The following is a 13,161-nucleotide window of genomic DNA, read 5'->3' on the forward strand; positions in this document are numbered from 1 at the left end:
CTGGTGCATTTTGGGTGCTACTGAGAAATCAGTGCCCTTGGAGGCCTGGCACGTGTGATCCGGGCGACCCGGGTGCTGGCGGCTGGTGAAAAGCCGACCGGCCTGACTCGGTTTCCCTGGGCAAGCTGCTCGAATTTGGAGAGAAGAGAGTCCGGCTTTCTCTGAGAGAGGCTATTGATCTCTGCCTGGGCGTGCGTCCCGCTGGGCGCCTGGGCCCACGCCTGGCGTCGGGTCCCTGCCTGGGCGTGCGTCCCGCTGGGCGCCTGGGCCCACGCCTAGCGTCGGGTCCCTGCCTGGGCGTGCGTCCCGCTGGGCGCCTGGGCCCACGCCTGGGCGTACGTCTCGCTGGGCGCCTGCGTGTGGCTCGCGCTCTCGGCCTCGCTCGTCTCACCCGCTGCCTCGCTCCCCCCGCAGGAGAAGGAGGGGGTGCAGTGGGAAGCTAAGGAGGAAGACGAGGAGTACGAGGAAGAGCTGGAGGAGGAAGGCGAGAAGGAGGAGGAGGACGACCACATGGAGTACTGCCGGGTCTGCAAGGACGGCGGGGAGCTGTTGTGCTGTGACGCCTGCATCTCCTCCTACCACATCCACTGCCTCAACCCGCCGCTGCCTGAGATCCCCAACGGCGAATGGCTCTGCCCTCGCTGCACGGTAGGGGCCCCCCACTCCGCTCCCCGTGCTGGGGGAGACCCAGGCCCCCTCCCACTGGCCTCCCCGGGCTGAGCACCGAGGGAAAAGCGCCACGGGGAGATCTCTGCATTGTAAAGCGGCTCCGGGGCCTTTTCGTCCCGCAGGATCCCAGAGAGACTGGGAGTTCGTGGACGTGGGGAGAGCTGGAAAATTGGAGCAGAGATGCAGCCACCTCTGGGGCGGGGCGGCTGGTTACCCAGGGACCCCTTGCCCGGCGCTGAGATGAAGCCACCTCTGGGGCGGGGCGGCTGGTTACCCAGGGACCCCTCGCCCGGCGCTGAGATGCGGCCACCTCTGGGGCGGGGCGGCTGATTACCCAGGGACCCCTCATCCAGTGCTGAGATGCAGCCACCTCTGGGGTGGGGCATATCAGCTGTTCTGAGGCAGGATGACCAAACCTAACAGGGCCTTTTTAGGACAGGAAGTGGAGTCCTGCCCAGAGTGCAAGGGAGCAGCAGACTCTGCGGGGATCAGGGGGAGCTGGCGCTGAATCCGAGCGGGACCCGGTGCCCGGGTGGGCGTTGGGGGGGGGGGGGGGAGCACGGTGGGCCTGACTCTCCCTCCGTCCCCTCCGCAGTGCCCCGTGCTGAAGGGCCGGGTCCAGAAGATCCTGCACTGGCGCTGGGGGGAGCCGCCCCCGCCCGTGCTGGTGCCCCGGCTGCCCGACGCCGCCCCGGACGAGCCCTCACCCAAGGCGCTGCAGGGGCGCTCGGAGCGGGAGTTCTTCGTCAAGTGGGTTGGCCAGTCGTACTGGCACTGCTCCTGGGCCAAGGAGCTGCAGGTAGCTCTCCGGGGGGGGCTGGGGGGCGCATGGGGGTGTGTGGGGGCGCGGGGTGGGGTGGGGAGCGCATGGGGGGGCATGGGGGCGCGGGGTGGGCTGGGGGGTGTTGGGGTGCATGGGGCTCTGTGCAGAGTCCGGCAAAGCCCCAGTAGCCGCCCCCGGGCTCGGCCGGCCGAGCGCCTCACCCCCTTTCCTCTCCCCGCCCGGCGCCCAGCTGGAGATCTTCCACCTGGTGATGTACCGCAACTACCAGCGCAAGAACGACATGGACGAGCCGCCCCCGCTGGACTACGGCTCCGGCGAGGACGACGGCAAGAGCGAGAAGCGGAAGAGCAAAGACCCGCTCTACGCCCAGATGGAGGAACGCTTCTACCGCTACGGCATCAAGCCCGAGTGGATGGCCATTCACCGCATCATCAACCACAGGTGGGCCGGGGCGAGGCCCTGGGTGTGCCCCCGTCTGCCCCCCGCGCTGCCCTGGGTGTGCCCCCGTCTGCCCCCCGCGCACTGCCCTGGGTGCCCCCCGTCTGCCCCCTGCGCTGCCCTGGGTGTGCCCCCGTCTGCTCCCGCGCTGCCCTGGGGCCCTGGGTGTCCCCGTCTGCCCCCTGCGCTGCCCTGGGGCCCTGGGTGTCTCTCCCTCTCCCCCTGCTCCACCCTCAGTGACCCCTGGGCGGCCCCGCGGAGAGCTGGGGACCCTCATTTCTGTCCCCAAAGTCCCCGGCACCACACTGGGCATCGGGCGGGGGCGGGGGGCCGTCAGCTGATTGCCCAGAGCCATGCAGCCCGTTCCAGCCGCCGGCCCCCATCTCCCTCCGGCACATCCCACCCCCCACCCCCGTCCCTCACCGGCTCCCTCTGGCACATCCCACCGCCCCATCCCTCACCGGCTCCCTCCCCGGGCAGCATCGACAAGAAGGGGAACTACCACTACCTGGTGAAGTGGCGCGACCTGCCCTATGACCAGTCCACGTGGGAGGAGGACGAGATGGCCATCCCCGACTTTGACTTCCACAAGCACGCCTACTGGAGACACAGGTACCCGCTGGGGGGAGCCGGGGAGGGAATCCCGGGCCCCGAGGATGTGGGGTCGGCAACCGGCCAGCCCCGGCTTTGGCCTTGAAACGAAGCGAAGGTTTTTCTAACCACCGGCGGAGCCAAGCTCGGGAGCCGCGGGGGGCAAAAAAAACCGAACTGGTTTCTCGATCCGTTTACAGAGGGGACGGGGCGAGGGGACTGGGGGTGTTCTTCAGCGTGGGGCGCGGCTTGCCTGCCGGCATCCTCTGCCCCACGGCTCGCCGATTCCCTGCCATGGCGGGGGGCTTCCGGGGCCCCCCGCGCTCTGTCCCGTTCGCCGCCGGTTACCTCTGCACCGGAGCCGGGTCGGTTCCTAACTCGTCTCTCACCCGCCCAGGGAGCTGATCATGGGCGAGGACCCGGCCCAGCCCCGCAGGTACAAGAAGAAGAAGAAGGAGATGCCGTCGGAGGGCCCCCCGAACTCCCCCACCAACGACGTGAGTGTGTGTGTGTGTGTGTGCCCCACGCCGCGCCCCTGCGGTTTCCAGGAGGGGGATGCCGGATGCTGGAGGCACCCGGGAACTGGGGTAACAGGGGGTGCTCCTCCGGTGGAGAACTGAATGGGGCTCGGTGATGGGGGGGGGGGGCAGTGGGTCACTGACTCTATATGAGTGTGTGTGTGTAGGTTTGTGTGTGGGACGGTGGGTCACTGACTCTGTGTGTGTGTGTGTGTGTGTGTGTGTGTGTGTGTATGTGTCTGGATGGTTGGTACGACTCCGTGTGTGCAGGGTGGATTTGATTTAAATCAAATCTAGTTAAATCCTGATTTAAATCACTAGTCAGGAAGACTCGATTTAATCATGGTTTTCTACACAAAAGTGCATTCTTGTGGGTTGTTATAACCTCAATACATATTCTTCACACCTCAGAGCTAGCTGTCGCTTTCGTTTGTAGAAGGTCCACACGATACATTTTTAAAGTGATTTATTCTGAAAACTTTCCAGCCGAGTTTTACAGCTATATCAGAAAATGAATGATTGATGGCTTGGTTATTTCGTTTACCAAAGATAATTGAAGCAGATATTTCTGAAGTCATTGAGAGGTGAACTATCTCCAATTCAACTACACCTCTACCCTGATATAACGCTGTCCTCGGGAGCCAAAAAAAATCTCACCGCGTTACAGGTGAAACCGCGTTATATCGAACTTGCTTTGATCTGCCGGAGCGCGCAGCCCTGCCCCCCCCTCCCCCCCCGGAGCGCTGCTTTGCCGCGTTATATCTGAATTCGTGTTATATCGGGTCGCGTTATATCGGGGTAGAGGTGTATCTCCAATTCATTAATATTTGGAGGATTTTCTCGCCAGGCTGTATTAGGAGGAGAATATCACCAGACAGACATTTACATTGTTTATTGAACTAAAACAACAACGTTAAGTATTCTGGATTTTTTTCTTCAATGGCAAACATAATATTTTAACAAAAAAGCGTCTGTCCCTCGCCTCTGACATTTACCTCCAGACGTCTTCTCCTTGGCCATTGGTCTATTCCGCCCCCAACAATCTTCTCGTCATTGAACTTTTTGAAATGTTTCACTTTTAGAGAGAGGTCAGGAATTGACTCTGTGTATTTGCAGAGGGACAATAGAGTTGAGGTCTGTTATTTCTCACCTCTATATATTATTTATTTATTTAAAACATTTTTGCTGCTAACAAGCATGTTACCTCTGGAGACACAAATCCACAGTTGGAGACCTGCAAAACTAAACATCTCTGATGGTATCTTCTAGACTGAGCTCTGAGTCCCATTGGGGAGATCGAAAGATTAACCGAAATAATCGATACAGAAGCCTGTGGAACCCCATCAAATTGGGTCCCTAATCCATGACCTATTAGAACTCACTCACAAAACTTTTCTTAAATGTTACCTGAATATATTGTCTTACACTATAGAATTCGAATTTATAATCCCTATTCCATGATGAGCTATAATGTATCTTAATTAAAACGACCTTTAGAGAAAATGCTTTTTGAGGGAAAAAATTTAAATAAAAAGAATATTTTTTTTTTTGACTTTTTAAAAAAGAACCATTGATTTTTATCCACCCTGCGTGTGTGTGTGTGTAGGTTTGTGGGTCACTGACTTTGTGTGTGTGTGTGTGTGTGTGTATAGGTTTGTGGGTGGGACGGTGGGTCACTGACTTTGTGTGTGTGTGTGTGTGTGGGATGGTGTGTGGGATGGTTTCAGTGTGGGGGGGAGGTGCTTTGGAGCGTTGTGAGTGCGTGACCTGTGGGGCGGGCCCGCCCTGTCGCACGTGTGTTTGTTCCTGCCGTGATCCCTTGTGCCTCCCATCACCGGCTCCCTTTCTCGCCCTGCAGCCCACGGTGAAGTACGAGACCCAGCCACGGTTCATCACCTCCACAGGTGGGACCCTGCACATGTACCAGCTGGAGGGGCTCAACTGGCTGCGCTTCTCCTGGGCCCAGGGCACCGACACCATCCTGGCCGACGAGATGGGCCTCGGCAAGACCATCCAGACCATTGTCTTCCTCTACTCCCTTTACAAGGAGGTAACGTCGCCTGGGGAAACAGCCAGAGAGCCGGCCGCCCCGCCCCAGAGGTGGCCGCATCTCCGCGCTGGCCAAGGGGCCCCCGTGTAACCAGCTGCCCCGCCCCAGAGGTGGCTGCATCTCAGCGCCGGGCGAGGGGTCCCTGGATAACCAGCTGCCCAGCCCCAGAGGTGGCTGCATCTCCGCTCCAGGCGAGGGGTCCCTGGGTAACCAGCCGCTCCGCCCCAGAGGTGGCCGAATCTCAGTGCCGGGCGAGGGGTCCCTGGGTAACCAGCCGCCCCGCCCCAGAGGTGGCTGCATCTCAGCGCCGGGCGAGGGGTCCCTGGATAACCAGCCGCCCAGCCCCAGAGGTGGCTGCATCTCCGCTCCGGGCGAGGGGTCCCTGGGTAACCTGCCGCCCCGCCCCAGAGGTGGCCGCATCTCAGCGCCGGGCGAAGGGTCCCTGGATAACTGTTCGCCCCGCCCCAGAGGTGGTCGCATCTCCGGTTCCCTGGATAACCACCCGCTCTTTTCTCTGCCCCCTAACCTGCCGGGTGTCTCTCTCTGCCCAGGGTCACACCAAAGGCCCCTTCCTGGTCAGCGCCCCACTCTCCACCATCATCAACTGGGAGCGGGAGTTCCAGATGTGGGCGCCCAAGTTCTACGTGGTGACGTACACGGGCGACAAGGACAGCCGCTCCATCATCCGTGAGAACGAGTTCTCCTTCGAGGACAACGCCATGAAGGGCGGGAAGAAGGCTTTCAAGATGAAGGCGAGACACACACCCCCTCCCCCCGAGCCACGTGTGCCTGGTTATTCTCATTGGGCAGGGGAGCCAGGACTCCTGGGTTCTCTCCCCGGCAGGGGGAGGGGAGTGGGGTCTAGTGGTTATAGCAGCGGGGGGCTGGGAGATCGGACTCCTGGGTTCTCTTGTCAGCTCCCGTCACCTGCCTGGCTCACGGTGCTAGGGGCTTGCAGGGCGCTGAGGCCGGGTAGGGGAGGCGCAGGGGCTGGGGATCGCTGAGGGGGCTGCCCACTGGCCCGTGGCTCGGGGTCTCCGGCTCATTAGCTGCCAGGCGCCCGGTAGGGCCCGTCCCCAGCGGGGGTCCCGGCTGCCGCTCCATCCACTCACCTGGCCCGGCCTTTCCCTGCAGAGGGAAGCTCAGGTGAAGTTCCACGTGCTGCTCACGTCCTACGAGCTGGTCACCATTGACCAGGCGGCGCTGGGCTCCATCCGCTGGGCCTGCCTGGTGGTGGACGAGGCTCATCGGCTGAAGAACAACCAGTCCAAGGTACGGGCACGGGGCGGGGAGTGGGGGCTGGGGGGTCAGAGCAGGGGGGGCTGGGAGCCAGGACTCCTGGGTTCTCTCTCTGGCTCTGGGAAGGGAGTGGGGGCTGGTGAGTTAGAGCAGGGGGGGCTGGGAGCCAGGACTCCTGGGTTCTCTCCCTGGCTCTGGGAAGGGAGTGGGGGCTGGTGGGTTAGAGCAGGGGGGCTGGGAGCCAGGACTCCTGGGTTCTCTCTCTGGCTCTGGGAGGGGAGTGGGGGCTGGTGGGTTAGAGCAGGGGGGGCTGGGAGCCAGGAGTCCTGGGTTCTCTCTCTGGCTCTGGGAAGGGAGTGGGGGCTGGTGGGTTAGAGCAGGGGGGCTGGGAGCCAGGACTCCTGGGTTCTCTCCCCGGCTCTGGGAGTGGAGTGGGGGCTGGTGAGTTAGAGCGGGGGGGCTGGGAGCCAGGACTCCTGGGTTCTCTCCCTGGCTCTGGGAGGAGAGTGGGGGCTGGTGGGTTAGAGCAGGGGGGGCTGGGAGCCAGGACTCCTGGGTTCTCCCCCTGCCTCTGGGAGTGGAGTGGGGTCTGGCGGCTTCAGCTGTTTCTCTGCTGGGTTGCCGAGCTCTCTGAGCTCCCTGCAGAGGACCCTCGGGCTGCCCCCCCTGTTGTCTGGGGGGGCTGCAAGCCCCTGACACCCCCCCCCGCGCCCCTCCCAGTTCTTCAGGGTGCTGAACGGTTACAAGATCGACCACAAGCTGCTGCTGACGGGGACGCCGCTGCAGAACAACCTGGAGGAGCTTTTCCACCTGCTCAACTTCCTCACGCCGGAGCGCTTCAAGTACGTCAGCCCCTCCCACCCCCCTGCCCCACACGAGACCCCCACCCCGCCCCCTGGGGTCCCCAAGGGAGCCGGGACGTGTCCTCGCCCTGGGAATTTCACTACACCACCCTTCCTGGCAAATGGCCCCACCTCAAAGAGACAGCCGTCCCCCGATTCGCCTCCACCCCGCCTGGGCATCACCCCACACTGGTTGGCTTGATTTTGGGGAGGGGGCGTGGGAAAGTCACGCCCCACGACCCCTAGGAGTATGGGACCTCTCACCCACGGTGGCACAGCAAAGTTCGGTGGCGTGCTCTGCTGGGGATTGGAGACCCCAGGCCTCTTGGGTCCAATTCCCCTAGTGAAGCAGGATAGGGCCGGGGACACCAGGGGGAGTGGGGCTGCGGGCTGGCGGGGCTCAGCGGGGTGCAGGGCAGGGGGCGCTCTCCTCCCGTTAAGGGGTCTGTGCTGCATGCCGGGGCATTGGCCCAGGCCCGGCGAGGGAGGCTGCCAGCGCTGCCGGGCCAGGGGGCCCAGGCTAACCCGGCCCCGTCCGCCTGTCCCCACAGTAACCTGGAGGGCTTCCTGGAGGAGTTTGCCGACATCTCCAAGGAAGACCAGATCAAGAAGCTGCACGACCTGCTGGGCCCTCACATGCTCCGGCGCCTCAAGGCCGACGTCTTCAAGAACATGCCGGCCAAGACGGAGCTGATCGTGCGTGTGGAGCTGAGCCCCATGCAGAAGTATGGCCTGTCGGTGGGGGAGGGGCACACACACACTCTGGGGGGACAGACCAGCTAAAGGGCCAGTGCCCCAAGGCGGTGCTAGAGGGCGCTGTGGGGCAGGGAGCGGGGCCGGGGGCTCAGCAGGGGGCGCTCTCCCCTGGCAGGCAGGGCTGGCCGCAGGGCGGCGCTAGGGGGCACTGTGGGGCAGGGAGCGGGGCGGGGGCTCAGTGGGGGACATAGGAGATAGGGTCATAGGATGTAGTATGGATGGGATCGGAGAGCCGTTCCCTGCCTGGCACTGTGTGAGTGTGTCGGGGAACGTGATGAGAGCAGGGGGTCGGGCTGGGAGCCAGGACTCCTGGGTTCTCTCCCCAGCTCTTGGAGGGGAGTGGGGGCTGGTGGTTAGAGCAGGGGGGACTGGGAGCCAGGACTCCTGGGTTCTCTCCCCAGATCAGAGCTGGGTCTAGGGGTTAGAGCTGGGGGCTGGGCGTCAGGGTCCCTGGGGAGCAGAGTCTGGGATGGTGGCAGGGCCCAGCCTCACCCTCCCTCCCTCTACCCACTCAGGAAATACTACAAATACATCCTGACCCGCAACTTCGAGGCCCTCAACTCCCGGGGGGGCGGAAACCAGGTCTCACTGCTCAACATCATGATGGACCTCAAGAAGTGCTGCAACCATCCCTACCTCTTCCCCGTGGCTGCGATGGTACGTCCCGCCTGTCCCCGGGGGAGGGGAGGAGTCTGGGGAGACCCCGGTGTACCCCGGAGGGTGTGGGCGCATTGGTACCTGGGCCTGTCGAAGTGGTATGGGGGGGGGAGTCAGGCAGACCATGGTTCATCCCGAAAGGGCGGGGCTTGGCCCCAGGAGGCGGAGTCAGCAGAGCTGGGTGGAGCTTTATATGTAGATTAGGCCCCCTGGACACATTCTATGACTTCCCATTGATTTCGGTCCGGAGAGAATCCGTTTAAAGCAATGTATCGACATGGGAACTTTGTTTTTTTGAAAACGTTCGAACGATTTTACCACGTCTCGATTCCGAGCATTGGTTGAACGCCGGGAAAATTAGCGAGCGCGGCCTGGGGGGGCGGGAAACAGTGAATTTTATTTAAAAACCGACGAGGTGGGGGAGGGAATCCGGGGTTTTTTTGGCGGGGCTGTTTCATTGTGGCTGAGGATTTGGCGCCGGGGGTGGGCCGATCTCCGTCCCGTTACCTGCCCGAGGGCTGGCGTCCACCCCAAAGGTCTCCCCTGAGCGGCGCCAGGGATCGGCCCCGCCTGGGGCAGGACGGGCGGCGGGGGGCGGGCGGGTGGGCTTCGGAGCCGAACGGCTGCCGTCTTTGCCTCGCCAGGAATCCCCCAAGCTGCCCAGCGGTGCCTACGAGGGCGGGGCCCTCATCAAATCCTCCGGCAAGCTGATGCTACTCCAGAAGATGCTGCGGAAGCTGAAGGAGCAGGGGCACCGGGTGCTAATCTTCTCACAGGTGAGGGACCGGCCTGGGTCTGCGGGTACGTCACAGCCTCGGGTGGGTGACACGTACGTTGTGTCTTTCCTCCCATGCCCGAATGCCCAGGCGTCGCAGGGTGTGAACCCAGGCGTCCTGGGGAGTTCCGGCCCCGGGCAATTTCATCCTGCCCGCTGAATCCCCTCCCAGACGGATACAGCAACCTCTTTCGCGTCCCGTCTGAAACTCCTGCATGGCCATGGGTGGTTAAACAGGGGCTGCGGCCACCCCAGAGGTGGCTGCATCTCCGTGCCAGGCGAGGGAGCAACGTTTTTGGAGCCCAGTATTGACCACCCTGATCTCCCCTGGCCACTCAGATGACGAAAATGCTGGACCTGCTGGAGGATTTCCTGGACTACGAAGGCTACAAGTATGAGCGGATCGACGGTGGGATCACTGGGACGTTGCGGCAAGAGGCCATCGACAGATTCAATGGTACGATTCCTCCTGCCCACCCCCCCAGACCGAGATCGGGGGCCCCGTCACGCCGGGGCACTGCTCAGACCCCCCCAGACCGAGATCGGGGGCCCCCTCACGCCGGGCGCTGCCCACACCCCCCGCAGATCGAGATCGGGGCCCCGTAATGCCGGGCGCTGCCCAGGGAGGTGGTGCAGAGGGACGGTGACGTCGCGAGCTGACGCCTCCAGCCTTGGCCCTGTGAGGCTTGCGTTAGCAGCTGCGGGCGGTTTGGTTCGTTAGTGTCCCGCTCTCGTCAGGGAGGAGATTCCACCCCGGCCCCCTCTTCCCCAGTCCCATGGTGCCCAGGGTCTTGGTCCCAGACAGCGAGAGCTTTGATTGGGGGGGGGGGTGTTCTTGCCGTGCGGGAGGCCAGGATTTCCCCCGTGTGACCCGTGCGATCTCTCCCCCCAGCTCCCGGCGCTCAGCAGTTCTGCTTCCTGCTCTCCACCCGGGCGGGGGGCTTGGGCATCAACCTGGCCACCGCCGACACAGTGGTGATCTTCGATTCGGACTGGAACCCCCACAACGACATCCAGGTGAGTCCCCTGCAGGGGCAGGAGAGGATCCCCCTTTCCCAGGCTGGCTGCCACGGAGAACCGGGCCCGGGGACCCGTCCCGAGCCCCAGGTTGCATCTCTGGCTGCAGAGTAGCTCGGTGGCCACCCATGAAGCCTCTGCTCCTTACCCCGGTCAGGGGTCTGGCCCGTCTCTGAGGTCCTGCCCTGAAGGGGAAGCTGGGAAGAAGTCAGCTGGCCAGAGAGATGCCCCTGGGGCGGGGTGGTTGGGTAGATAGAGCCGTAGGGGACTCAGGGGGGTGGACTCAGGCAGAGAGCTGCCCTGGAGGACGGGGTAGGTAGATCTTTGCCTCTGAGATGGGCTGGGTGGATGTGGGTCACGGGGAGGGAGGGAGGGATGGAAGGGACAGACCGGCGTCCCTGGGCACGTGGATGGCTGGGTGGAGGGGGAGGCAGGCGGGTGGGTCGGGTGGACGGACGGGCCGATGGGGAGGCAGGCGGGTGGGCCGGGTGGACAGAGGGAGGCGGGTGGATGGTCAGGCGGACGAGGAGGCAGGCGGGTGCGTCAGGTGGACAGAGGGAGGCGGGTGGATGGGCAGGCGGACGGGGAGGCAGGCAGGTGGGTCGGCTGGACGGACGGGCGGATGGGGAGGCAGGCGGGTGGGTCGGGTGGATGGACGGGCGGATGGGGAGGCAGGCGGACGGACGGAGGGAGGCGGGTGGTGGGTCAGGCGGACGAGGAGGCGGGTGCGTTGGGCGGACGGGGAGGCAGGCGGGTGGATGGTCGGGCGGATGGATGGACGGAGGTGCATGGACAGACGGATTGGCGGACGGAGAGGCAGGCGGGTGCGTCGGGCGGAGGGAGGCGGGTGGATGGTCGGACAGATGGAGGGAGGTGCATGGACGGACGGACTGGCGGATGGGGAGGCGGGTGGGTCGGACGGACGGAGGCAGGCGGGTGGGACGGGTGGACGAGGAGGCAGGCGGGTGGGTCGGGTGAACGGATGGACGGAGGGAGGCAGCTGGGTCAGGAGGACAGAGGCGGGTGGATGGTCGGGCAGCCAGGGAGGCAGGCAGGTGGGTCTGTGGACGGACGGAGGGAGGCGGATGGATGGTCGGGCGGACGGGGAGGGAGGCGGATGGATGGATGGGAAGGGAGGAGGTGGGTGGGTCGGGCGGACGGAGGGAGGCGGGTGTGGGGTGGGAGCAGGTGGGTGGATGGTCGGGCAGAAGGGGAGACAGGTGGACGGGCAGATAGGCGGACGGGGAGGCAGATGGGTGGATGGGGAGACGGTCGGGTGGACGGACAGACGGACGGGGAGGCAGGCAGGTGGGTCGGGCAGACGGAAGGAGGCGGGTGGATGGTCGGAGAGACGGGCCGATGGGGAGGGAGGCAGGCAGGTCGATGGTCGGGCGGACGGACAGACGGGCGGATGGGGAGGGAGGCGGGCGGGTGGATGGTCGGGCGGACGGACAGACAGGTGGATGGGGAGGGAGGCGGGCAGGTCGATGGTCGGGCGGACGGACAGACGGGCGGATGGGGAGGGAGGCGGGCAGGTGGATGGTCGGGCGGACGGACAGACGGGCGGATGGGGAGGGAGGCAGGCAGGTCGATGGTCGGGCGGACGCACGGACAGACGGGCGGATGGGGAGGGAGGCGGGCAGGTGGATGGTCGGGCGGACGGACAGACGGGCGGATGGGGAGGGAGGCGGGCAGGTGGATGGTCGGGCGGACGGACAGACGGGTGGATGGGGAGGGAGGCGGGCGGGTGGATGGTCGGGCGGACGGACAGACAGGTGGATGGGGAGGGAGGCAGGCAGGTGGATGGTCGGGCGGACGGGAAGGCAGGCGGGTGGACGGGGAGACGGTCGGGTGGACGGACGGACGGACAGACAGACCGGCACCCCCGCATCTCACCCCACGCCCACCTGTCCGGCCCCGCAGGCCTTCAGCCGGGCTCACCGCATCGGCCAGGCCAACAAGGTAATGATCTACCGGTTCGTGACGCGGGCCTCGGTGGAGGAGCGGATCACGCAGGTGGCCAAGCGGAAGATGATGCTGACCCACCTCGTGGTGCGCCCGGGGCTGGGCTCCAAGGCCGGCAGCATGTCCAAGCAGGAGCTGGACGACATCCTGAAATTCGGCACTGAGGAGCTCTTCAAGGACGAGAACGAGGGTGAGGGGCGGCTGGGTTAGGGGGTGGGGGATAGGGGGTGGGGGAAGGGATGGCTGGGGAGGGGGGTGGGGGATAGGGGGTGGGGGAGGGGATGGCTGGGGTGGGGGGAGGGATACAGGTGGGGCTGCCTGGGGAGGGGGTTGAGAGATAGGGGGTGGGGGAGGGGATGGCTGGGGTGGGGGGGAGGGATACAGGTGGGGCTGCCTGGGGAGGGGGTTGGGGGAGGAGATGGGTGGGGAGGGGGTTGGGGGATACAGGTGGGACTGCCTGTGGAGGGGGTGGGGGAGGGGATGGCTGAGGCGGGGGGAGGGGGATACAGGTGGGACTGCCTGTGGAGGGGGTGGGGGAGGGGATGGCTGAGGCGGGGGGAGGGGGATACAGGTGGGACTGCCTGTGGAGGGGGTTGAGGGAGGGGATGGCTGGGGTGGGGGTTGGGGGATACAGGTGGGGCTGCCTGGGGAGGGGGTTGGGGGAGGAGATGGGTGGGGAGGGGGTTGGGGGATACAGGTGGGGCTGCCTGGGGAGGGGGTTGGGGGATACAGGTGGGACTGCCTGTGGAGGGGGTTGAGGGAGGGGATGGCTGGGGTGGGGGTTGGGGGATACAGGTGGGGCTGCATGGGGAGGGGGTTGGCAGATAGGGGGTGGGGGAGGGGATGGCTGGGGTGGGGGT

At 64.6% G+C, this 13,161-nt stretch overlaps 1 protein-coding gene across 1 annotated transcript in view; it reads left to right on the forward strand.

Moving 5' to 3' along the window:
• Positions 1-13,161, forward strand: part of CHD3 (chromodomain helicase DNA binding protein 3) — a 62,144-nt gene that overhangs the window by 32,795 nt on the left and 16,188 nt on the right. Inside the window, exons 10-24 of the mRNA XM_065417167.1 lie at positions 415-648; positions 1,265-1,468; positions 1,683-1,894; positions 2,372-2,503; positions 2,880-2,979; positions 4,859-5,050; positions 5,602-5,802; positions 6,185-6,322; positions 7,010-7,131; positions 7,683-7,856; positions 8,403-8,544; positions 9,189-9,320; positions 9,659-9,776; positions 10,212-10,336; positions 12,260-12,491. Coding sequence (XP_065273239.1) covers positions 415-648; positions 1,265-1,468; positions 1,683-1,894; positions 2,372-2,503; positions 2,880-2,979; positions 4,859-5,050; positions 5,602-5,802; positions 6,185-6,322; positions 7,010-7,131; positions 7,683-7,856; positions 8,403-8,544; positions 9,189-9,320; positions 9,659-9,776; positions 10,212-10,336; positions 12,260-12,491 — 2,458 coding nt within the window. The remainder of the gene's footprint in view (positions 1-414; positions 649-1,264; positions 1,469-1,682; positions 1,895-2,371; positions 2,504-2,879; positions 2,980-4,858; positions 5,051-5,601; positions 5,803-6,184; positions 6,323-7,009; positions 7,132-7,682; positions 7,857-8,402; positions 8,545-9,188; positions 9,321-9,658; positions 9,777-10,211; positions 10,337-12,259; positions 12,492-13,161) is intronic.

This window comes from Emys orbicularis, chromosome 15, assembly GCF_028017835.1.
Source record: "Emys orbicularis isolate rEmyOrb1 chromosome 15, rEmyOrb1.hap1, whole genome shotgun sequence".
NCBI lineage: Eukaryota > Metazoa > Chordata > Testudines > Emydidae > Emys > Emys orbicularis.